General features: G+C 46.3%; 1 protein-coding gene across 6 annotated transcripts in view; it reads left to right on the top strand.

The window, feature by feature from the left end:
• Positions 1 to 26,722, top strand: part of ZDHHC14 (zDHHC palmitoyltransferase 14) — a 184,716-nt gene that overhangs the window by 54,146 nt on the left and 103,848 nt on the right. For 5 of the 6 annotated variants that reach the window (XM_073672415.1, XM_073672410.1, XM_073672409.1 and 2 more), the window contains exon 5: positions 17,124 to 17,261. The exons of the other annotated variant lie outside the window; for it this stretch is intronic. In XM_073672415.1, the coding sequence (XP_073528516.1) occupies positions 17,124 to 17,261 (138 nt within the window). The remainder of the gene's footprint in view (positions 1 to 17,123; positions 17,262 to 26,722) is intronic. 6 annotated transcript variants of the gene reach the window in all.

Raw genomic sequence — 26,722 nt, 5'->3', positions numbered from 1 at the left:
TGTATGCCCCCCTTCATCCTGGTATGTATGCCCCCCTTCATCCTGGTATGTATGCCCCCCCTTCATCCTGGTATGTATGCCCCCCCTTCATCCTGGTATGTATGCCCCCCCTTCATCCTGGTATGTATGCCCCCCCTTCATCCTGGTATGTATGCCCCCCCTTCATCCTGGTATGTATGGCCCCCCCTTCATCCTGGTATGTATGGCCCCCTTCATCCTGGTATGTATGGCCCCCCCCTCATGCCTCTTCCTAGTATGTATGGCACCCTTCATCCCTGTATGTATGCCCCCCCCCCCTCATCCTGGTATGCTTGGCACCCTCTGATCCCTGTCTCACTGCACAGAAAAAAATAAACAATTATACTCACCTCCTCTCTCCTCCAGCGCTGTGTTCTGCTCTGTACCGGAATAGTCACTGCTCCCCACGCCGGGAATGCGTGCGTGGAGAGCAATGACTATTCATTCTCCCTAATAGCGCACACTCTGTAGCCGCAGCGCGGCTCCTGCTGCGCTCGGCTGTCGGTGTGCCCGCTATTAAACTACATGAATATTCACCACACCCATTTTTCCGGCGGCTCCTCACAGCAGTCTGCAGAGGGCCTAAAAATTGCCCAAATCAATGGGAACAGTTCTCAAATGACATGGGAGCAGCATGGGGAAGACCTCTGGAAGCATTTCTGATTCCCAGGTCACTGCTGTCAACCATGTTGTCAGAGCTATTACGCCACTTTTACGGACTCGCAAAACATACAAAAACGAAACCAAAATGGATTTTCCTGGGAAATATGTTAAGAAACATCCTTTCTAGGATAATGACTTGTATATAAGGCAAAAGAAATAGCCTAAGGTGTGGAGGAGCATTTTTGTTTTTGGTTATGTTCACACGTAGCGTTTTTGATGCGTTTTTTCACTTTTGCATTGCTTTCAACCAAGACAAATGCATGTACCGGGAAATGTCATTTTAACATTTTACAACCTTATCTGGCCATGTGGTGTGTGAAACATCAGACCCATCCTGTTTCATTTATGAAGGAGAGATTGTGAAAGTCACACACAATTTTTTACAACCTTACTATTCTTAAAGGGCCAGCAGTCGGCCCTAGCTATTGTTAGAGAGCCATCAGCCGGCTATGCTTTGTTGTTCCCATTATTAACGAGTGGGTCTCCTATACTGTTATTGCGTATGCAGTGACTGCAAGGGCTGCCAAAACTTTGGACACACCCCAATACCCCTTTGAAGAGACATAGAGGAGGTGTCTCAGTAAAAAAAAAATGTTCCCATTATAAAGGTCTCCTATAGTGGTAATGCCCATGTTGTGACTGCAAGGGCTGCCAAAATTTGGGAAAAACCCCACTAACAATTTAAAGACACAGAGCTGGGCCACAGTAACGACATGTTCACATTAGAAAGGAGAGGGTCTGTTATTCAGTTATAGGGTATGCAGTCAGTCGAACGGCTGCCAAAATGTAGGAAAAACCCTAACAATTTAAAGACACATAGAGCTGGGCCACAGTAATGACATGTTCCCATTAGAAAGGAGAGGGTCTCCCATACTGTCTGCCTATGCAGTGAATGCAATGGCTGTCAAAAATTTGGAGGAACTCCAATGCCCCTTGCAAGAGACGTAGATATGTTGATATGGTACATATGGTGTTGGAGGATGAGGATTAAGAGAAGGAGGACAAGAGCAAATAGACAAAAATCAGCAAGCGTATACCCATGTCTGGGTGTGAAAACAGAGGTGCATGGGAATAGTTAGACCTCCCCAAAAAAAAGACACTGGATTTGAGTTTATGCTGCTATCATTCGGTGGTGTTGCGAAGTCTGGCTCAATCCAGCCCTTGTTCATTTTTGTATGAGTCAGGCTGTCAGCATTTTCGGTTGACAGGCGGATGTGCCTATCGGTTATAATTCCACCAGCGGCACTGAAAACCCGCCCTGAAAAAAACGCTAGCGGCAGGGCAGGCCAGGACCTCCAAGGCTTAGAGATCCAGTTCATGCCACTTGTCCAGCTTGGATACCCAATAATTACAAGGCACAGACGAATCACGGAGGACGTTGGTATGGTCAGCAAGGTTCTCCCTCAGCATTTTCCGAAACTTTTCCCTCCTTGGGAGAGTACTCCACGCCTCAGGGCCTGTGCGATGGGAGGGTCTGAGAAAACTGTCCCAGTACTTTGACAGTGTTTCTCTACCTCTGCTGGATTGCGTTTGTGTCTCTCTCGCCTGTACTCCTTGGTTGTCCAACGAACTGTGACCTCTGCCGCCAGCGTTTTCAGATGGGAATTTTTAATAATTCCGCAACAAGGGCATTCTGGGACCTCCCCATTTTATTAGGCCTGTCCTGCGCGGGAATAAGAGACAGAAAGTTCTCCTTGTAGCGTGGGTCTAGAAGTGTCACCAACCAGTAAATGACTGTCACTCAAAATTTGGACAACGCGAGGGTCACAGGAAAGGCAGCGTAACATAAACTCAACTATGTGTGCCAGACTTCTAATAGGCAAGACTTCCGTGTCTTCACCAAGAGGACGACTGACCATGCTCTCCTCATCCTCCTCCTCCCTGTTCTCAGGCCATTCACGCTGAACAGACCATATGACAGTTGTGCAGGTAGTACAGTCTATTGCTCAGGAAACTAGCTTCTTTTCTTCCTCATTGTCACCGGATCCACGTTGGGATGAGATGAGGCTGGTCTGTGTAATCACCCTGTATGGTTCCTTGCTCCATCTCATTGTGCTCCACCTACAATGCATCCTCTTTAATTGTGAGCAGAGAGCGTTTCAGAAGACAGGGCAGCTGGATCGTGACACTAATTATGGCGTCATCGCCGCTCACCATCTTGGTGGAGTCCTCAATGTTTTGGAGGATGGTACATATGTCTGATATCCATGTCCACTCCTGAGGTCTTGTGTGGAGCCTGAACTGAATACAGACGGCCTTGTTGATGCTTTTAGTCCACAACTGCCCTCTAATGCTCACAAATCCTTCCCAACATCTGCAATATAGAGTTCCAACGCGTGGGGACATCGCAGATCAGTCGGTGAGCTGGAAGCTGCAAACACTGCTGAAGCACGGCAAGGGCGGCAGAAGCTGTAGCTGATTTTCTAAAATGGGCACACAGGCGGATCTGTCTGAGTTGGGGACACCCAAATGTGTCCCCAAGCTCTGGGTCCAGTAGCTCTAGGGATGACGTTGAGGATTCAGATCGGTCTGGTTCCTCGTCATTTTCATCCAGACATGGAACCGGGCGTAGCTGCTTTCCCATAGTGGAAACGGATGGTCTCATCAGGGCTGTCAGGACAACTATGTGGCTGGAAGACCCCTGTCCCAAATGATCTATCCAGGATATTATGTTTGGGGGCCTGGAACAAAAAAAGATCTTTTCCCTTTAATGATAAAGTCCACTCTTTAATTAAAAAGGAGTGGAAAGGACAAAGGAAAGGCCTTTTATTCCCTAAGAGAAAATACCCATTTGATGACCCGGTATGTTTATTTTGGGGAAAAAGCGCCAAAATTGTATGTGGCTATCGCTAAGGCCTCCAAAAAAGGTTCACTTCCCTTTGAGGATATGGGTGTATTAAAAGATCCTGTGGATAAAAAAGCTGACACTTTCCTGAAAGGTTCATGGGAAGCTGCTGGGGGGTGAAGGGGTTGAATGGTCGCAGCCACTTGTACAGCTAGGTCCCTGATTGTCTGGTTGGATCAGCTAGAGACACAACTAAGAGAGAAAATGTCTAAGGATACTATTTTAGTCTCCATTACTTTATTGAAAGGAGTCGCTGCTTTTTTGGCAGATGCTTCCGCTGACTCGGTCAGGTTAGCGGCCAGGGCAGCAAGTTTTCCTAATGCAGCCCGGTGGCTTAAGTGTTGGCCGAGAGACCTGGAAACAAAGTCTAGGTTATTCACCATTCCCTGAGAGGGTGAATTTTTGTTTGGTCCTACGCTGGACGGTATCCTAGACAAAGCCAAGGATATTAAAAAAAAAAACGCTTCCCTATCCTGTCCACCAATTCCTATAGGAAATCTTTTTGGAGCAAAAAATATATCTGTAGAAAACCCCCCAGAGACCAGGATAAGTGGAAGGATAAAAGGAGGAAGACCAAGGGGTTCCTGTTCAGCAGACCTCACAATGATAATAGCCCCCCCCCCACCCCGAGAAAACCCTCACTGGAGGGGCTTCCTATTCTTGTTTCTCCCGGCCTAGGAAGGCATATCCAATAGCCCCTGGATCCTAAACATAATAAAATCAAGGCTGAAATTCCAATTCTACTCAAACCCTTGTCCAAACTTTATAGCGACTCCTAAAAGATCCTCAAAAGTAGAGCAGCTAGCCTTAGAGCAGGAGGTTCTAGGCTTGATAGAGAAATCAGTCCTTCAAGAAGTCCCTGCCCAGGAACGAGGCAAAGGATTCTACTTCCCTCTGTTCTTGAGGAAAAAAACGAATGGGACTTACAGGACGATTGTAAACCTCAAGAAATTGAACAGACTGTTGAAGATTCAAACTTTCAAAATGGAGTCTATAAAGACATCAGTAAAAATACTGTTTCAGGACAGTTTCATGACTGTTATGGACCTGAAGGACGTTTACTACCATGTCCCGATCCACAAGGATTATCAAAAGTTTCTCAGGGTAGCAATATCTATGGGGGGGGGTAGTCAAGCACTACCAGTATACAGCTCTCCCATTCGGCTTAGCCATAGCTCCAAGGGTATAAGGCTGCGTGCCCACTATGCGTTTTTCAAGCATTTTTGCCGCGGAATTTCCGCAGCGAAAACTCTTGGTAATATGTGCCCCATGGTCCCCAATGATAATCCGCATGTGCTGTGCACATGCTGCGGAAATTTCCGCTGCAGATTATCATTGCGGAAAAATACACAGCATGTCCATTAATTTTGCGGACACGCAGCGTAATCGCCGCCATTGACTTGAATTTGACCGCGTGACATCCGCATCACTGCATCTGTGCATGTGGATATCACACGGTTCAGTGTGCGGATGGCACCCAAGTCTGGAGGAGAGGAGACTCTCATTCAGACCTAGGTACAATAGAACCTGTTAAAAAAAAGAATTTATAATAATAAAAAAAAGATTATACTTACCTTCCGATGTCCTCCCGGTGTTTTCTCCCCTCCGTCTGGTCTGCTGTATGGGTCGCGGTGTTGTGAAGGAGCTGCCATGACGTCATTAAGTCATGTGATCTGTTACATGACTCAATGACATCACCGCAAGTCCTTCACACCACCGCAAGCCGCCCAAGGCATCGGACGCAGCGGAGAAAGCACCGGGAGGACATCGGAAGGTAAGTATAAAATTATTATTTTTTTATTATTATTATTTACCATTCTTATTCTTTTTTTTTTATTTTTTTTTAAACTAACTTGGTCTCACTACTATAAATCCATGCCGTTTGCATGGATTTATATAGTGTGACCTAGTTGTCGAGCACTTTCCAAGTGATGCTAAAATCGCTTGGAAAGCGCTTGATAACCCGCATGCAGAAATACATGCAAAAACGCTTGACAAACCCTTCTACCTGGCGTGAAAACCGCATGTAAAAACCGCATGTGTTTTTCCTGCAAGGGAGAAGCGGAAAAAATATGCAGCATTTCTGCATCCCATTCTGCACATACCTTCGAAATTATTTTGGTTTAGGCTAACTGCACACCTGAGGGAACAAGACTTGGGCTAAGTGCCCACGATGCAGAAATGCTGCAGATTTTTTCCGCATCTCCCTGGCAGGAAAAACGCATGCGGATTTTAAATGCGTTTTTCCCACCAGGTAGAAGCGTTTGTCAAGCGTTTTTGCATGCATTTCTGCATGCGGGTTATCAAGCGCTTTTCCAAGCGATTTTAGCATCACTTGGAAAAGTGCTCGACAACTTGGTCACACTAAATAAATCCATGCAACCTGCATGGATTTATATAGTGTGACCAAGTAATAGTTTAAAAAAACTAAAACTAAAAATGGTAAAAAATTAAAAATAAAGATTATACTTGCCTTCTGATGGCCCCCGGTGTTTTCTCCGCTACTTCCGGTCTGTTGTACGTCTCACAATAGTCTAAAAGGACCTTCGATTATGTAATTTAGTCATGTGACAGGTCACGCGACCGCCGACGCCAGACTTTATGGGAAAACCTGGAGGAAGTTCCTTTCATCGTCCGGTTCCAGGGTGGATGGAAGGGTTCCATTGTGTGCTATCTTAGAATTTCTGCAGAAGGGGTTGCAAAGGGGCCTAGCCACGAGTACCCTGAAAATTCAGATAGCAGCATTGGGGGCTCTATATAATTGCGACCTGGCTAGGAACAGATGGATCACTAGGTTTATCAAGGCATCGACTAGATCTAGACCTATCCCCTCTCAGATCACACCTGCTTGGGATCTAACCTTGGTCCTCTCAGCTCTGACCAAGCCTCCCTTCGAGCCCTTAGCAGAAGCATCTCTAAGTACCCTGTCTATTAAAACATCACGGCTAGTAGCACTCACATCGGCACGTAGGGTCAGTGATATCCAGGCATTATCTGCGGGCCCTCCATTCACACAAATCTTGGAGGATAGAGTTTTTCTTAATACAGACCCAGCCTACCTACCAAAAGTGGCAGCACGGTTTCATAGGTCTCAGATCACCCTCCCTTCCATTTGCACCAACCCCAAAAACAAGGGAGAAAGGGACCTGCATACACTAGACATCAGAAGGTGCCTAATCCAGTACCTAGAGGCCACACAGGAATGTAGGAAGGACAGGGCTCCTTGTATTCTTTCAGGGACCTCGGAAGGGGCAGAAGGCTTCTAAAGGCTCATTGGGGCGATGGATTAGAGACTCCATCACCCTGTCATACTCGCATGGGGAAGCCACCCCAGAGAATCTGAAGACTCACTTGATGAGAGCAGTAGCAGCCTCCTGGGCGGAAAGAGCTGGGGCTTCGATAGAACAGATATATACAGGGTGGGCCATTTATTTGGATACACCTAAATAAAATGGGAATGGTTGGTGATATCAACTTCCTGTTTGTGGCACGTTATTATATGGGAGGGAGAAATCTTTTCCTGATGGGTGTTGACCATGGTGGCCATTTTGAAGTCGGCCATTTAGCATCTAACTTTATTTTCTTCAATGGGAAGAGGGTCATGTGACACATCAAACTTATTGCCAGTTTCATAAGAAAAACTATGGTGTGCTTGGTTTTAACGTAACTTTATTCTTTCATGAGTTATTTACAAGTTTATGACAACTTAAAATGTGTTCAAAGTGCTGCCCATTGTGTTGGATTGTCAATGCAACCCTCTTCTCCCACTCTACACACAATCATAGCAACACCGCAGAAGAAATGCTAGCACAGACTTCCAGTATCTGTTGTTTCAGATGCTCACATCTAGTATCTTCACAGCATAGGCAATTGCCTTCAGATGATCCCAAAGATTAAAGTCTAAGTGGGTCAGATCGGGAGACCTTGGTGGCCATGAAATTGCAGCCTGCCACATACACTGCCTGCCTAACTCCTGCCTAGCACTGATTATATGTAGCTGGATTAGTCCTCATAAGGACTGTTAGTTCAGTTGGACATTATATATCTATATAGAAACAATAAAGTCCAAACAGCACCAGCAAACAAACTAACTTCAAACGGGTGCATGTCCTCCAGGTATAGACCAGCCCAATAGATAGATTTTTCAAAAAATGAAGACAGCACTCCTGTGGAAATTCCAGTGATTTATCTGCTCAAAGGAGCTAAGGCGACGTTTTGGCTCTGTGTTTGAGCCTTTCTCAAGCAATGTGACGTGCACAAGAGACCATATACAATCATCTATTCCAATTATACCAATAAAGTGCAATAGTGCCGTGAAAAATTCATAAGTGATGTCAATAAACATAATTCATTACAGTAATCAATGTGATTTACAATACACCTCATAGCAATTACATAGTTCATATCATAGCAAAAGCATATATCTCAGTTAATTGATAAAAAGCCATACAGGTGTCATTAATCAAATACATACGCATTTCATCACTTCATATAATCAGGTAAAACCGCCAAATTTTGGCATTTAGGAGAGGCACACCACGCATGCCAGGGCGCAGGTTGTATGCAGACTGGATCCGGGAAACAGGAAGTAGCGGCATCGCCATCTTAGAACAGGTCCATAGTTAGGGCATCCATTGCGCATGCGTTGCTGACTTCACACCCACAGCGCCATTTTGGATGTAACGAGATCATTTCTCCAATGCGCACGCTCCGGTGATGTCACACCTAGCGGTGCCCTTTTCCTTATGGCCATAATGCCCCACCTCCAGCCGGCTAATATATTAATGAAAAAGAGAAACAGCCAATAATTAGCTTTAACTAATTTAATTTTGCAGAGTTTGAACAAGCTTAATATTGAGGCACACACTGGGGGAATAGTAGCAGAAAGTAGGATAACACCCCCCATTAGTTGAGGTAGGTAAATCCAACAGGATGATGGTGAGAACAACCACACTTCTCAGGAAAGTGCTCAACCCCATTCCCTCACATTGCTACACCCCTCTACGCCCATATATAATATTTCTAGCATAATATCTCCATTATACAGAATTAATTAATATATTTATAATGTCTAAATTTGACAAGCACCATCGACATGTGTGCCTCTATATGCCTTTTCAAAGAGATATTCCCAATGATGATGTAAAGATGATTCGTGTGCAGATTGTAATCTCATAATTTCATAATTCTCAACCTAAAAAGAAAGGAATATAATTTTTTAAAAAAAAAAACACACATCACAAGAAATTGTCATACCACTTCAACAAAAGCCAGAAATCAGAGCGATCAATGAGAACACACTAATAACCTGCTGCCAATTCTATTTTGTACTCCACATTAGGACCCTTGGGTCTCAATGTGTCCAACCTATTAATCCATTGTAATTCTTTGATTTTCAACATCCTACAACGATCACCACCCCTCCTCATAACTGGGACATGATCAATTATTCTAAATTTAAGTTGTTTTTCATGATGGCCCGCTTCCACAGAATGTTTGGACACTGGTAAGTCCATCTTTTTCTTACTTACGGTATATCTATGGTGATTTAATCTGGTTTTGAAGTCCCAAGTTGTTTCCCCCACATATAATAGATTGCAGGGGCAATATAACAAATAGATCACATACTCTGAATCACATGTCATAAAATGATTGATTTTGAAACTCTGGTTCTAGGATGTACAAATGTATTACCTTTTAACACGTTACCACAGTTAATACAATTAAGACAAGGATAACATCCAGTTCTTTTTGATCCAGTTAATGTAGTCTGCTTTGCTATACCACAAGGTCCTACATCAGCCTTTATTAGCATAAACTTTAGACTTTTAGCTCTTTTGTATGCAAAAAATTATTAAAAAATGAAATACCAGGTAGACATCTCCCTAGCATCGACCAATGTTTTCTAACAATTGAATCACAATCACATTTATGAGCTCTACGTTCACTATATATATATATATATATATATATATATATATATATATATATATATATATATATATATATATATATATATAATATTTTATTATAAAATCGTCTTATCCCCTGTCTGTCTGTCCAGGAAATCCCGCGTCGCTGATTGGTCCGGCCGCGGCCAATCAGCGACGCGGGATTTCAGAAAAAGATGACGGCCGTTAGCGGCTCATCTGCCTGACGGAGGTCAGCGGCGATGCAGCAGGGAGATTGGCGCCAAATTTAAACACTGCTCTGCTGATTGGTCGCTGTTGCGACTAATCAGCGATTTTAGCGCCAAATTTAAATAAGCTCTCCGGTCCTCACTAACACAGTTCGCTGATTGGTCGCGGCCGCCACCCGTGACCAATCACCGATATTGCTGATTGCGCCCGATCAGCCGCTTACATATTCTAGAATACCCGATGCGTTAGAATCGGGCCACCATCTAGTCATATAATATTTTTTTAGGATAATGTCTCTCCAAAAACTTCTGTCTCATAACCAAAAAGTTTTCATTGAGAGAACTATCCTCACTTACTATCCTCTTTGTATGTAAATACTGACTAGAGGGTAAAGGAGCCTTCATTTTTTTGGGATGATGACTTTCATAGACATGAAGATTATTTTTATCAGTTGGTTTGTTATAAACAGTCGTTACAGATTTGCCGTACTGGATTTTAACTAGTACGTCTAGGAATTTAATCTCCTGCCTTGACTGTACCAATGTGAATTTGATGTCGCTGTCTATTCTATTTAAGAATTTATGAAAAAGGTACAGTTGTATTTCAGTCCTAGTCCAAAGAAGGAAGATGTCATCTATGTAGCGCCACCATCTCAACAAATGAGAGAATGGTGGCGCCACATAGATAAGCTCCTCCTCCAGCATTGACCTCATTAAATTTGCATAAGCGGGTGCCATATTGGCGCCCATTGCAGTCCCGCGCATAGTTTTCTGACTAACCTGTACCATTTAATTTACGGCTAGTGGAAAACAAATTGAAATGGTACAGGTTATAGTTATAGAAAACTATAGAATTTATTATTGCAGCTACTTGAACTTGTTCTTTCAAACAATTACTTTTTGTTTGGCAATGAGTTCTATATTCAAAAGCGCGGGACTGCTTTGCTCCTTCTGCTCAAAGCTCTACCGTTTGTCCAAACATAATCCATATGTAGTCAAAAAGTTATCACCGCCCTCTTAAGAAAGTGGGTAGCAAATTGTGGGGTCCGATTTTGTTTTAGCACCAAAAGTGAGAATTTTGGTGCTAAAACAAGATTTGTGAAAAAAAAATGCACTTTTTCAATATGACGACCTAATGTTATCAAATTCTGTGTTGTACCTGTGGGTTCAAAATGATCACTATATCCCTGGATAAAATCCTTGAGGGCTGTAGTTTCCAAAATGGGGGTTACTTGTGGGGTTTTTCCACTGTTTAGGAATATCAGGGGCTCTCCAGACTTGACATGGTGTCTGCTCTTGATTCCAGTCAATTTTGCGTTCACAAAGTCAAACGGCGCTCCTTCATTTCCAAGCCCTGCTGTGTGACCAAACAGTTGTTTTCCCGCCACATATGGGGTATCTGCATGCTCTGGAGAAATTGCACAACAAATTTTGTGGTTGATTTTTCTCTTCGTTATCCTTGTGAAAAAAAATCAAATGTTTGTTTTTTCCTTACACGTTGCTTCAGTTCCTGTGAAGCTGTTGAAGTGTTAATAAACTTCTTGAATATGGTTTTGAGCACCTTGAGGGTTTTTTTAAATAGTGTCACTTTTTCTGTATTTTCTTACATATTAGACCCCTCAAAGTCACTTCAAATGTGATGTGGTCCCTAAATTATTTTTTTTGTAAATTTTGTTGGAAAAATGATAAATTGCTGGTAAATAACTTATAACCCTTATAATGTCCAAATAAAAATTTAGCTTCAAAAATTGTGCTGGTATAAAGTAGACATGTGGGAAATGTTATTTATTAACTATTTTGTGTGACATATTTCTCTGATTTAAGGGCATAAAAATTCAAATTTTGAAAATTGCAAAATTTTCAAAATTTTCGTCAAATTTCCATTTTTTCACAAATAAACGCAAGTGATATCGAAGAAATTTTACCACAGTCATGAAGTACAATATGTCACGAAAAACAATCTCAGAATCAGGGGGATCCGTTGAAGCGTTCCAGAGTAATTACCTCATAAAGTGACAGTGGTCAGAATTGTAAAAATTGACTTGGTCATTAAAGTCAAAATTGGCCTTAAGGGGTTAAATAAAACTCTTCACTCAGTTTTCTGAATATCATCCCATGACTTGAAAACACCACTCTAATTTCCTCTTCAGATTGTTAATCCGAAGAGTTCAATACATTTGCCACTCAAACATGTGATATTGGATTATTTTCCTCAATAACAAACTTACAAAAGTCTAATATTTTGACTCCCTTGTTTGATTTAGTTTTCGATCTACTTTAGGACTTGTGTGACTATCTTATTTAGTTTTGTCGGGTTCAAATTGATAAGTCTGCAGTCACTCTGTGTGACTGCAGACTTATGAATCCCTCCCAGCGCACACACTGTGCACTGCGGGGATTCGCCCTTTTCTGAGCTGGGCCCGTGGGTATGTATTCGTTATATATACTCCCTGCCGGAGCCTGTCCGGTGGGCGTGGCTTCGCTCCCCGGCTAGTGGTGCGGCCGTCCAGTGGGCATGGCTGACTAGAGGGCACCGCCTCGCTCCATACAAGTGTATGGAACAAGGCTGTGCCCCTGGACGTGCTCTGGCCGGGAGTATGTGTAAAACATATGCATACCCTTCAGTCCTGACTCGGAAACCGGCGAATCCCTGCACTACACAGAGCATGCGCTGGGGGAATTCACAAATCTGCAATCACACGAGAGACTGCAGACTTATCAATTTAGATCCGACAACCCCTTTATTATTTTCACAGGCAAACCTATAGAAAAAAAGACGTTCCAAGAACTGTTAATAGATGTGAAAAGATTAGTTTATTAATTACTTAAATATTAAAAACAAAGTGCAATATAATTTAGGTGACGATAAAGTTAAGGTGGCTACAAAAGGGGTACTAAGCATACTAAGCTGGTTATATCAAATACAAAAGTAAAGGCAAAATAACTTAGCAAGTATAGTTAAAGGGGTTGTGCGGTACTTTAGATTAACCCCCCTCCCCATGTATCCCTCCCCAGGTCCCTAAGGCTATGTGCCCACGATGCACAAATGCTCCGGATTTTTCCTGAGCGTTTCTGCATTTCCCTGGCAGAAAAAAACCCATGCGGATTGTACATGCGGATTGTACATGCGGATTGTACATGCGGATAGTACATGCGTTTTCCTGCCAGGGACATGCAGATGTGAAGCGTTCTTCACATGCATTTCCACATGCGGGTTGTCAAGTGCTTTCCAAGCGATTTTAGCATCACTTGGAAAAGTGCTTGTCAACTTGGTCACACTATATAAATCCATGCAAACGGCATGGATTTATATAGTGTGACCCGAGAGAATGGTTAAAAATAAAAAAATAAATATATACTTAACCTTCTGATGGCCCCCGAGACTTGCTGCACTCATTCCTGGCTGCCAAAAGATCGCAGTACGCTGTACTGAAGGACCTGCTGTCACATGACTGTAACGTCACCGCAGGTCCTTCAGTCCTGCGCGATCTGTCGGCAAGCACAGGGAAGGAGTCCGGGGGCTGTCGGAAGGTAAATATAATCTTTATTTTTTATTTTATTCTTTTTTACAGCTTTTAGGGTACCTGGGTGTGGAGGAGAGTCTCCTCTCCTCCACACCCGGGTACCATCCGCACATTAGAACGCGCCAATTACGCAAGTACAGATGCAGTCTTGCGGAATTGGCGCGTTCTAATGCAAGTCAATGGCGGCGAAAACGCAGCGCTTCCGCAAAATTAATGTACATGCTGCAGATTTTTGAGCGCAGCATAAACGCTGCGGAAAAATCCGCAGCATGGACATTGAAAGTGCGGAATTGCATTGGAGACCATGAGGGAAGGTTTCCCAAGCGTTTACGCTGCAGAAATTCCGCAGCATAAACGCTTGAAAAACGCATCGTGGGCACACAGCCGAAGACTGTTTGTAAATACCTTATGCTGTTGATAATGCCTGTGTATTGGTGGCCGCTCACAGGCATCATGTGACCCCTGGCTGCAGCCGGCTCTGACATCCGCTGACATCACGACAAGTGCTGGCAGCAGCCAGGGGTCACGATCTTCCTGGTTCCAGGTGGATGCCAGGCTGTGGGCGGGGTTATCCCCCTGCGTCACACTCGGCATTCACCGCGCTCTCTGCCTCTCCCCATTCATTGGGAAAGCGCGCGGTGGATGCTGGGTGTGACCCCCACCCACAACCCAGCAGCCACCACAAGGACCCCAGCGCTGAGTCGTGCCTCACTTGTCGTGACTTGGCGCTGGGGTCACGTGATGCCTGTGAGCGGCCACCGATATCGCCGCTCACAGGCATTATCAACAGCAGAAGGCATTTACAATAAGTCTTAGGGACCTGGGGGGGGGGGGAGAGTACATAGGGGGGTATTCTAAAGTACCACACAACCCACTTAAAGGGGATCTGTCACCCTGACCCCGGGACTTATCAAACCTCTACTATGGGCATACAGGTGATAGAAATGCGACTCTATACTTACCTGCATATCCCATATTAGAGATCTGATTGCTTTGAAAATGCTTTTTATAAAATCATTTTACCTATGTTTGACGTTCGGGGGACGCCAAGAAATCCCCGCCTACTTAATTAATTTCAATATTCTCTCCCCTCTCCTGCACGTCACCGAGCCTTGTGACTTACATGTGTAGTAATATGCCAAACGATGATGCCACTTCCCTTACTAGGTCCATAGGTGTCAACTATGTATTAATCATGTTTACAATTTAATCGTGTATATGTTATCATATGGTGCCCCTTTTGTGGCAATAGCCACCTTAACGTTATCGTCACCTAAATTATATTGCATTTTGCTTTTAATATTTATGTAATTAATAAACTAATCTGTTAACATCTATTACCAGTTCTTGGAACGTCTTTTTTTTTTTTTTTTTTGCTTGCCTTTGCATCATGACGACAAACTATTTATTGGGTTTGCCATATGATATATGTCATGCTAGGGAATCTTTAGTTTTTCCATTTCGTTGAAATACTATCTTCAGGGATCAATATAAGTTTTACCCTTTAGTATATTGCAGTCATCATATTCTATATCACTGTGTACTTAAAATTGCTCAGTTTGGCATTCTACCCAGTTAATCCTTTTCGTTTCTATGCAGAAGCAGGAAGTCTCTTGTCCCTGCATTTATCATCCCTTCTTCAACTCCTGACCCAGCTGCTCCGCTCCTCCCTCTGCCTGGGACTCTTCAGAGACTCATGACTCATGCATAGAACATTCACCTCCTGTTTCCATTTAGAACTTAGGATTGTTGGTCAGTTTTTAATCACATGATGTCATAGACCTAATGGAAAAGAAAATTAGCTGGGTAGAAAGGCAAAATGAGCAATTGTAAGTACTTAGTGCTATATAATATGATTGCAGTATATTAAGAGGATAAAAAGTTTGAGGAGTACTTCATTAACAAAATGCAGAGTGGATGAACAAAAGAGAAATCGTTAAGTATCTGCCTGTACTTATCTTGACTGAGGACACCATTAATTATGATGAAATCCCCAAATCCATTGACTGAAACGCCGCCTCAAACTTGCAAGGAACCTCCTCCATGCTTCACTATTGCCTACAGATACTCATTATTGTACTGCTATTCAGCTCTTGGATGAACAAACTGCCTTCTGTTACAGCCAAATATTTCATATTTTAACTCGTCATTCTCGAGCTCCTGCTGCCATTTTGTCTTCTCCCTAGTTGCTATGTTTTTATGCATAGTTTAATTGCTTGGCCTTGTTTCCTTGGCTATATCGCTGCATTTCTTCTTGAAGACTTTCCACCAGATGTCTCTGAACAGTAGATGAATGTAGCTGCATCCCACTGGTTTCTGCCAGCATTGAGCTGATGGCACTGATGAACATGTTCAATTTTGAAGCGAAGTAAGCATATGTCATTAATCGGCTGCACTAAATTTCATTGGGCCTGATTCATTTTACACTTTTACGCAAAGATTCTGGCATAAGTAGCTTAAAAAAGTCACAATATTTTGGTGAAACTCGAGCTGCTCTAAAATTTTTGACATCTGGCGTTGTCACGCTATTTATGTCCAGCTCCAACAAATCAGACAGAATAGGGACAAATTCATGCAAGCAGCCACAAATTATACTCCAGCAAGGACTGCACCTCCTAATGAATCAGTAGCGTCTGACTCCAGCACACCACCTCATCAAGATTGGTGTGAATAATGGCAGTTTTGATGAATCTGGGCCAACTGCATCTAGGATCGTTATTGTTGTCCATTTCTTTGTGAGAACAGCACAACTTGAATCTCCAGTCTGCTGTTAAATCTTTGCCTGGCCGATACCTTGCTGGTGCAGTATAACTACCTTGTGTCTTGATGCTGTGATCAATCTTGCCAGGATGTGTGACCTGCGATATAAACGGTCTTGCACAACCTCACTTTTGCTGTTCCTCACCTGTTTTAAACGTTCTACACCGCTGTTTCAGTTAATGTGTTTCAACCTTACACATGAAAATCATGATCATTATCACCTGTTTGGTATACTTGCTTACTTATACACTTGAATATAATCCTACAAAATCCCTGACTTTGTGTAAGTCTACCTAAACAAATTGATGCTGTTCTGAGTGCTAAAGGTCACACCAAATATCAATTTAACTTAATTTATCTTGCTCATTCACTTTGCATTTTGTTAATTGATAAAAATGATTCATTATTAAGCGTTCTTATTCATTAGCTTTTTTCCACACCTGCTGAAAACAATTGTGCTTTACTGCACAGATATAATCTTCTAATGCTTTTTTATTTTTATTCTGTTGACAATTGAGAAGTTGTGGCAAAAAAAAACAAAACAGGAACCATCACCCACCCCTTTATCTTGTCTGTCGATCTTTTATGCAGGAATTATGTCTAACAGTGACTTGAAATGCATTTGTCACACCACGAACTATGGATCTGTGAGAACTGTAGTTGTAGCAAAAAAAATGGAAATATTTATAATACATTTGGGGTGTGTGCACATGTTCAGTATTTTCAGCAGAAATTTCTGCACCAAATCGTTGCGGTTCAGTGTGCCTGCAAAATGAATAAGATTTCTGAAATCTCATGCACACGCTGCTTATTTTTTCCTTGAAGATTTTTACTATCAAGTTTTTTTTTTTTTTTTTTTCTTTTCTCAAATCTGCATCATGTCAATTCTTTCAGTGTTTTGGAGTGTTTTTCACGCATTATATTGAATATGTAAAAAAGCACTTAAACACATATTTTAGGTAGTGTTTTTCCAGCCAAGAGATGAGGTTTTGGTGCAAAAACTTCTGCTGTAAATACTTAGTGTGCACAATCCCTTGTAATTGCCACATTCTGTACAAAATGACCCTTCCGTAACGGTCATGATCACACTAGCGTTCATGCATGTTATTTCTTACATATATAGATGATTAATTCTATGCCATATATATCTTTTTGTTTTTGCCTCTCATTTCAGAGCGCTTTGATCACCACTGCCCCTGGGTGGGAAACTGCGTGGGGAAAAGAAACTACAGATTTTTTTACATGTTCATTTTATCGCTGTCATTTCTGACAGTCTTTATATTTGCATTCGTTATCACGCACGTTATACTTCGTAAGTATGCGAGGGAAGCCATGGTTTGATTTATTTGTATGTACCTTTCATCGCAATTTTTGGTGGATTTTATTTTGTTGCATGTGGAAGCTTGCATGTTATTTTGGTACCACTATTATACCAGTGCTAAGGGCAGCAGTTGATTTTTCCAATCTTGTATGATTCATTCCATATTTTTCAGAGAGATTAATGAAGTTAAGTTCTAATCAGTTTCTTAAGTAAGTAGAAGTGTATTGGTTTTACCTCTGTAACTTGTATCCCTCCTGATCAGCTCATTGTGTTTTTAAGGCTGAGTTCACACGATGCGTATTTAATGCGTTTCCGCGGCGTTTTTGCAGTTGCGTAAACGCCGCGGAAACGCATTAAAAACGCATGGTAGAAGGGCGGCAATGTTCCCCAATTGAAATCCGCATGTGCTGTGCCCATGATGCGGATTTTTCCGCAGCGTAAACGCTGTGCTCAAAAATCCGCAGCATGTCAATTAATTTTGCGTAAACGCGGCGTTTTCGCCGCCATTGACTTGCATTAGAACGCGCCAATTCCGCAAGACTGCATCTGTACTTGCGCTATTGGCGCGTTCTAATGTGCGGATGGTACCCGGGTGTGGAGGACAGGAGACTCTCCTCCACACCCAGGTACCATTAAAAAGCTGTAAAAACAAGAATAAGATAAAAAATAAATGTCTTCTTGCCTTCTGTCGGCCCGCGCACCGCTCCTGTTTGGTTCCCGGCACTTTGCAGTGAGTTGAAGGACCTGCGCTGACGTCAGAGTCATGTGACGAGTCACGTGACGCTGACGTCGGCAGGTCTTTCAATTCAAAGTTACCGGCGAGGGAGAACGGATTGAACGGGACACCGGGGGCCATCAGAGGGTAAAGTATACATTTATTTTTTATTTTTACCACTCTCTCGGGTCACACTATATAAATCCATGCTGTTTGCATGGATTTATATAGTGTGACCTAGTTGTCACGAGCACTTTCCAAGTAATGCTAAAATTGCCTGGAAAGCGCTTGTCAATCCACATGCGGAAACGCATGTGAATCCGCATGTATTCCGCAGGAAAAACGCATGCACAATCTGCATGATTTTTTTCTGCCAGGGAGATGCAGAAATGATGCAGAAATTTTCTGCTTCATTTCTGCATCGTGTGCACATAGCCTAACAGACTTGAGCCAGTTGACCTACTTTTCTTTAAATTAAAAATGTATCAGTACTTGAATGAAGTCTACACCCGACATAAATGACTTATGTAATTGTTGTTTTATGCACAGATTTCTCAATGCTTAATGATGTCATATATGCAAAGCGTGTATTATACATTTCCAAACAGAATGTAAAATGAAATTTGCATGTTCTGTTATTGCCTATTTTATTACTTGAGTGTAAAAATAGTTTTGTTACTTTTTTTGGGTAAGGCCTTTTCACATGGTGTTCAGGCATCCATTCGTTGGTCCTGTCAGGGCTTACGTCCGAACCCCCGCAGAACTGTATTCGGGTGTATGTGCCGACGGGCCTGTAGACTAAAATGGTGCTCATAGAGTGAGGCTGTGTGCCCACTATGCGTTTTCCAAGCTTTTATGCTGCGGAAATTCCGCAGCATAAAAACTTGGTAATCCGCCCCCCATGGTCCCCAATGACAAGCCGCAATGTCAATGCCCATGCTGTGGATTTTTCCGCAGCATTTATGCTACGCTCAAAAATCTGCAGCATGTCCATTAATTTTGCGGACATGCAGCGTAATCGCCGCCATTGACTTGCATTGAAACGCATAATATCTGTGTCAGTACATTTGTACACACGGATATTATGCGTTTCTATGTGCGGATGGTACCCAAGTCTGGAGGAGAGGAGACTCTCATCCAGACCTGGGTACCATAGAGACTGTAAAAAAAAAAAAAAAAAAAGAATTTAAAATAAAAATAAAGATTATACTTACCTTCTGATGTCCTCCCGGTGTTTTGTCTGCTCAATCCGATCTCTTGCAATGCTCGCGCTGTTGTGAAGGACCTGCCATGACGTCACTGAGTCATGTGACCCATCGCATGACTCAATGACATCACCGAAGGTCCTTCACAACAGCGCGAGCCGCCCTATACACCGGACGCGGCACAGAGAACACCGGGAGGACAACGGAAGGTGAGAATAAACTTTATTTTTTTATTTTTTACCATTCTTATTCCTTTTTTTTTTAACTAACTTGGTCACACTACTATAAATTCATGCCGGTTGCATGGATTTATATAGTGTGAACAAGTTGTCAAGCACTTTCCAAGTGATGCTAAAATCGCTTGGAAAACCGCTTGATAACCCGCATGCAGAAATGCATGCAAAGAAGCTTGACAAACGCTTCTACCTGGCTGTAAAAACGCATGCGTTTTTCCTGCCAGGGAGAAGTGTAAAAAATGTGCGGCATTTCTGCATCGTGGGCACATAGCCTAAACGTGCACTCTGCCGTGCATCATTTCTGGATGTGTATGCCTGGTGGAGGCGAAGGCTCAGATTTTGTAGACTGTCTGGGTATCCGTCTCCGGTACGCGTACACGCCCAAAAATGATGCACGATTGAATGTGTGCTCTCTCTGTCGGCATATGGCATTTGTACTAGAGGGGTGGCCAAATAATGAAAAAATGATAGATATATAATATATGTAATATATATGCCTTGTAATGTCTTCACATCCTGTTCCGTCCGGATCCCAGAATTCCAAGCGGTGGACGTTCGTCGACCGCCGTGATGGGTGTCTCAATATGGAAACCGCTGGTTGTACCAGCCTCTTGTGCGGTACCGCCGTCGCACCACACACGCACTGTGTACGCCGTATGCAACACACACACACACACACACACACACACACACACACACACACACACACACACACACACACACACACACACACACACACACACACACACACACACCCCACCCACCCACACACACACACACCGTATACACCACAATGTAAATTAAAGCACCTTTGTAACGGGTCCGGGAGGCGGAACCTCTGAGCTACTATACAAGGGGGCGGCCCTTGTAAGGGAGCGGGTGGCAGTCTCTGGATGAACGGACAGGGAGATACGGCAAGTGATCAGGGCAGTCTCTGGGTGAACGGACAGGGAGATACGGCAAGTGATCAGGGCAGTCTCTGGGTAAGGGGTAGGTACGACCTGTGATGGCAGAGCCTCCGGGTAGGCTAGCAGGCAGATGGTAGATTGGTGCTCCCAGGTGAGCAAGCGAGAGTCTCTGGAATAGCAGGTGGTCACGGCACGTGACGGCGGAGCCTCCGGGCTGGCAGGCAGGCAGGTAACGGAGAAGCGCTCCCAGGTGAGCGGGCAAGAGTCTCTGGAATAGCTGGTGGTCACCGCACGTGACAACGGGACCTCCGGGCTGGCAAGCAGGCAGGTAACGGAGATGCGCTCCCAGGTGAGCGGGCAAGAGTCTCTGAGATAGCTGGTGGTCACAGCACGTGACAACGGAGCCTCCGGGCTGGCAAGCAGGCAGGTAACGGAGAAGCGCTCCCAGGTGAGCGGGCAAGCTGGTCCATAGACAGACTGACCGGAGTAGTAAGGCAGACCGTCGGACCTCAGGCAAGCAGGCAGGTAGCAGATATGCGCTCCCAGGTGAGCGGGCAGGCTGGTCCTTAGACAGACTGACAGGAGTAGTAAGGCAGACCGTCGGACCTCAGACTGGCAGACAGGTAACAAGTATTCAGGCAGGTAACTGGCAGGAATCAGGCAGGTAACTGGCAGGTAACTGGCAACGGGACCTGAGGGCTGAAGCACAGGTGAGACACAGGTGCAAACAACATTGCTCGGGCACCTCCATTTTGGAGGAGGTGCCTTATATATGATGAAGTCCTCCGGCCATTGGCCGGGGACTCTTTAGGGCGGCGCGCGCGGCCCCTTTAAGAGGAGGGGAGCGCGCGCGCGCCCTAAGCACAGGGGCCGGGAAGGAGCGCGCGCTGAGAGCAGAGCAGGAGGAGGACGCCGGGACGGAGCGCGCGCTGACAGCAGAGCGGGGGGAGGATGCTGGGCACGGAGCAGAGCGGTGAGAGGAGCAGCGTCCCTGCCTAGCAGAGGGCAGGGACGCCGGCACTACAGTACCCCCCCCTTTAGGCCCCCCCTTTTTTAGGCCAGACAGAAATTTAGCTAGGATGAGAGGGGCATGGATGTTCTCCCGGGGCTCCCACGTTCTCTCCTCAGGACCAAACCCCCTCCAATCTACCAGGAAAAAGGTCTTTCCTCTTACCCTTTTGGTGGCAAGAATGTTCTCTACCTCAAACTCGTCCTCAGCAGAAACCGGAGCAGGAGGCGTACCTGTAGACTTGGAAAAAGAGTTAAGCACCACAGGTTTGAGGAGAGATACATGGAAGGAGTTAGGGATCCGTAAGTTGGCCGGGAGTTTCAATTTATAGGCCACCGGGTTGATCTGACTGATGACCTCCAGTGGGCCGATGAACCGAGGCCCTAACTTATAGGAAGGGATCTTGAGCCGGACATATTTGGACGAGAGCCAGACTTTATCCCCAGGGCGGAATTGAGGAGGGTCCAGACGTTTTTTGTCAGCGTGTCTTTTCATACGCTCGGATGACAGAAGGAGTGCGGACCGGGTACTCTCCCATATGGAGGAAAATTTGTTAACAAGAGATTCCGCAGCCGGATTGTCCGCCGAGGTGGAGACGGGAAACGGGATCCGAGGATGCTGACCGTAGACTACAAAAAACGGGGATTTGGAGGAAGACTCGCTCTCGTGATTGTTGTACGAGAATTCGGCCCATGGCAGGAGATCCACCCAGTCAGAATGGTGGGCATTAATGAAGTGCCGAAGGTAACTGGTCAGGTTCTGATTGATCCGCTCCACTTGACCATTAGACTGTGGGTGGTAAGCGGAGGAGAAGTCCAGGGTGACGTCCAGCAATTTACAAGTGGCTCTCCAGAAACGGGAAGTGAACTGTACTCCTCGATCCGACACGATGTGACGGGGCAGGCCATGAAGACGGAAGATGTGGCGAATAAAGTCTTTAGCCAGCTCGGGTGCAGACGGAAGACCTGGCAGTGGAATGAAGTGAGCCATCTTGGAAAAGCGGTCAGCGACCACCCAAATGACCGTACAACCGGCAGAGACGGGCAGATCAGTTATGAAGTCCATCGCTATATGCTGCCAGGGGGCAGCAGGTACTGGCAGAGGTAGGAGGCGGCCGGCCGGCAGGTGTCTCGGAACTTTGTTGCGGGCGCAGGACACACAGGCAGAAACAAAGTCAATTACATCCTTGTGCAGGTTAGGCCACCAGTAGTGCCGGGTAATAAGCTGGAGGGTCTTTTTCTGACCGGCGTGGCCAGCTAGTTTAGACGAATGACCCCAGTGTAGGATCTTCTCCCGATCAGGTACTGGTACGAACGTCTTACCAGGAGGAAGACGATTTAGACTCACGGGAGCCACCTGCATTACTCTGGCGGGATCGATGATGTGTTTCGGATCCTCCTCGAGATCAGACACCAGAAAGGATCGAGACAAGGCGTCCGCCTTGACGTTTTTGTCAGCCGGGCGAAAATGAAGGACAAAATCAAAACGAGCAAAAAACAAGGACCACCGGGCTTGGCGCGGGTTAAGTCTCTGGGCATGCTGGAGGTAAGCCAAGTTCTTGTGGTCAGTATAAATTATTACCGGGTGAAGAGCCCCCTCGAGCAGGTAACGCCACTCCTCCAATGCCAGTTTGATGGCCAATAACTCTCGGTCTCCTATGGAATAGTTGCGCTCAGAGGAGGAGAAGAGTTTTGAGAAGAAGCCACAAGTTACCATCCTCCCGGAAGATGATTTTTGAGTAAGTACCGCTCCGGCTCCAGAGGAGGAGGCGTCAACTTCCAGGAAGAACTGCTTGTTGCCATCTGGGCGATGCAGCACCGGGGCGGAAGAGAAGGCCTGTTTAAGGGAAAGAAAGGCCTCCTCTGCTTCGGGTGGCCACTCTTTGGGATTAGTACCTTTACGGGTGAGCGCAGAAATTGGGGCCGTCCGGGAAGAGAAGTGTGGTATGAAGAGGCGGTAGTAGTTGGCGAAGCCCAGGAATCGCTGAATGGCCTTCAACCCCTCCGGTCGGGGCCATTTCTCGATGGCAGACAGTTTCTCAGGATCCATTTGTAGGCCGGTCTGAGAGATAATGTAGCCCAGAAACGGAAGCGAGGTCTGCTCAAAGAGGCACTTCTCAAATTTAGCGTAGAGATGGTTCTGCCTTAGCCTGAGCAGGACCTGACGAACGTCCCTCCGGTGAGTCTGGAGATCCGGAGAGAAGACCAAGATGTCGTCCAGGTACACCACTACGCAGGAGTAGAGAAGGTCCCGGAAGATGTCATTGACCAACTCTTGAAAGACGGCAGGAGCGTTACAGAGACCAAAGGGCATTACCAGGTATTCATAGTGGCCGTCCCGGGTGTTGAATGCCGTCTTCCATTCATCCCCCTGACGAATACGAACCAGGTTGTACGCCCCACGAAGGTCCAGTTTGGTGAAGATCCTAGCCCCCCTCAGACGATCAAATAATTCTGGAATGAGCGGAAGGGGGTACTTATTCTTCACCGTGATCAGGTTTAAGCCTCTATAGTCTATACAGGGACGGAGAGAGCCGTCCTTCTTTTTGACGAAAAAGAAGCCTGCTCCCGCCGGGGAGGTAGATTTCCGGATGAATCCTCTGGCCAGATTCTCCTCAATATATTCGGACATTGACCGGGTCTCAGCAGCGGATAAAGGATAGATACGCCCACGGGGAGGAGTAGTACCGGGTAGCAGATCGATGGGACAGTCGTATGGTCTATGTGGTGGTAATGTCTCTGCCTCCTTTTTATTAAAGACATCTGCATAAGACCAATAAGGAATCGGAAGTCCAGGTAGATTAGCTGGGGTAGGAGAGGGACGGACGGGATGGACGGGAACCAGGCAGGTTTTATGACAGTCTTGTCCCCAGCGAAGGACCTCTCCGGTTTGCCAGTCTAGCACGGGTGCATGTCTCTGGAGCCAGGGCAGACCTAGCAAGAGGGCGTGAGAGAGTCCAGGCAGAACATGAAAGGAGATACTTTCAGAATGCAGCATTCCCACCTGCAGGGTAATGGATTCGGTGATGAGTTGAATGGGGCGAGGTAAGAGGCCCCCATCCACGGCAGCGACAGACAAGGGTACAGCCAGAGGTTTGGTGGGGATGCGGTATTTCTCAACCAGGGACTGTGAAATAAGGTTCCCGGCTGCTCCAGAGTCAAGTTGGGCTAGTTCGAAATAACGGTTCTCCCCGTAGATGATCGAAACAGACAACAGCAGGGATGGAGAGGATTTATTCTTGTCTAGGTGGACCTCTCTGAGCGAACCTAGACACAGGCGTTTCCCGACCTCTCCGGGCAGGCACGGATCCGGTGCTCCTTACTGCCACAGTAGAAGCAGCTCCCCTCGGCACGGCGTGAGTCCTGACGGGTTTTGACCATCTTGGTCTGGTCGACCTGCATAGGCTCAGGAGAGTGTACCTGGGGAGAAACGGAGGGAGTGACGGGTTTCTGGAAAGTAGGAGCTAAACGTGGAATCCTTCTCTCACGGGTGACCTCTTTGGCACGCTCCTAGAACCGTAGGTCAATCCGGGTGGCAAGGGTTATTAGATCATCGAGAGAGGTAGGAATGTCCCGACCAGCAAGTTCATCTTTAATACGACCGGACAGACCCTCCCAGAAGACGGATACCAGAGCGTCGTTATCCCAGGCCAGCTCCGAGGCAAGGGTGCGGAACCGTATGGCATATTGGCCCACGGTGAGACCCTCCTGACGGAGGCGTAGCAGAGAGGATGCGGATGAGGTCTTCCGTCCGGGTTCGTCGAAGACTTTCCGGAAAGCTGACAGAAAAGCAGGCAAGTTGGACACCAGGGGGTCTCCTCTCTCCCATAGAGGATTTAGCCAGGCCAGGGCCTCCCCGGTGAGATGGGACATGATAAAGGCAATTTTGGCCCGGTCGGAATTAAACTGATGGGACAAAAGTTCAAAGTGCAGGGTGCACTGATTTATGAAGCCCCGAGCCTGGGCGGAGTCACCTCCGAAGCGAGGAGGTGCAGACAGCCGGGGTCCGGGATAGGTTACCATGGTATTAGTGGGTAGCGGAGCTGCCGGGTTGCGAGTCATGGTACTGGCAGTGGCTGCAGGTGGTGCAGTCAGAGTGTCCAGGCGAGTATTGACATTCCGCAGGTGACCCAGGATGGACTCCTGTTGGGACCTTTGACGGGATAGTTCATGACACAGGTCCGTGAGCGAGGGAGCTTGGGTGCCACCGGGTTCCATGGCCCGAGCAAACTGTAACGGGTCCGGGAGGCGGAACCTCTGAGCTACTATACAAGGGGGCGGCCCTTGTAAGGGAGCGGGTGGCAGTCTCTGGATGAACGGACAGGGAGATACGGCAAGTGATCAGGGCAGTCTCTGGGTGAACGGACAGGGAGATACGGCAAGTGATCAGGGCAGTCTCTGGGTAAGGGGTAGGTACGACCTGTGATGGCAGAGCCTCCGGGTAGGCTAGCAGGCAGATGGTAGATTGGTGCTCCCAGGTGAGCAAGCGAGAGTCTCTGGAATAGCAGGTGGTCACGGCACGTGACGGCGGAGCCTCCGGGCTGGCAGGCAGGCAGGTAACGGAGAAGCGCTCCCAGGTGAGCGGGCAAGAGTCTCTGGAATAGCTGGTGGTCACCGCACGTGACAACGGGACCTCCGGGCTGGCAAGCAGGCAGGTAACGGAGATGCGCTCCCAGGTGAGCGGGCAAGAGTCTCTGAGATAGCTGGTGGTCACAGCACGTGACAACGGAGCCTCCGGGCTGGCAAGCAGGCAGGTAACGGAGAAGCGCTCCCAGGTGAGCGGGCAAGCTGGTCCATAGACAGACTGACCGGAGTAGTAAGGCAGACCGCCGGACCTCAGGCAAGCAGGCAGGTAGCAGATATGCGCTCCCAGGTGAGCGGGCAGGCTGGTCCTTAGACAGACTGACAGGAGTAGTAAGGCAGACCGTCGGACCTCAGACTGGCAGACAGGTAACAAGTATTCAGGCAGGAATCAGGCAGGTAACTGGCAGGAATCAGGCAGGTAACTGGCAACGGGACCTGAGGGCTGAAGCACAGGTGAGACACAGGTGCAAACAACATTGCTCGGGCACCTCCATTTTGGAGGAGGTGCCTTATATATGATGAAGTCCTCCGGCCATTGGCCGGGGACTCTTTAGGGCGGCGCGCGCGGCCCCTTTAAGAGGAGGGGAGCGCGCGCGCGCGCGCCCTAAGCACAGGGGCCGGGAAGGAGCGCGCGCTGAGAGCAGAGCAGGAGGAGGACGCCGGGACGGAGCGCGCGCTGACAGCAGAGCGGGGGGAGGATGCTGGGCACGGAGCAGAGCGGTGAGAGGAGCAGCGTCCCTGCCTAGCAGAGGGCAGGGACGCCGGCACTACAACCTTTGTCATCAATTTCTCCTTC

The sequence above is a fragment of the Phyllobates terribilis genome, unplaced genomic scaffold, assembly GCF_046119375.1.
Source record: "Phyllobates terribilis strain yellow unplaced genomic scaffold, ASM4611937v1 Scaffold_3__8_contigs__length_932513732, whole genome shotgun sequence".
Taxonomy (NCBI): Eukaryota; Metazoa; Chordata; class Amphibia; order Anura; family Dendrobatidae; genus Phyllobates; species Phyllobates terribilis.
Note: the sequence above shows the minus strand (reverse complement) of the source record. Positions and strands in the feature narration are given on the sequence as shown.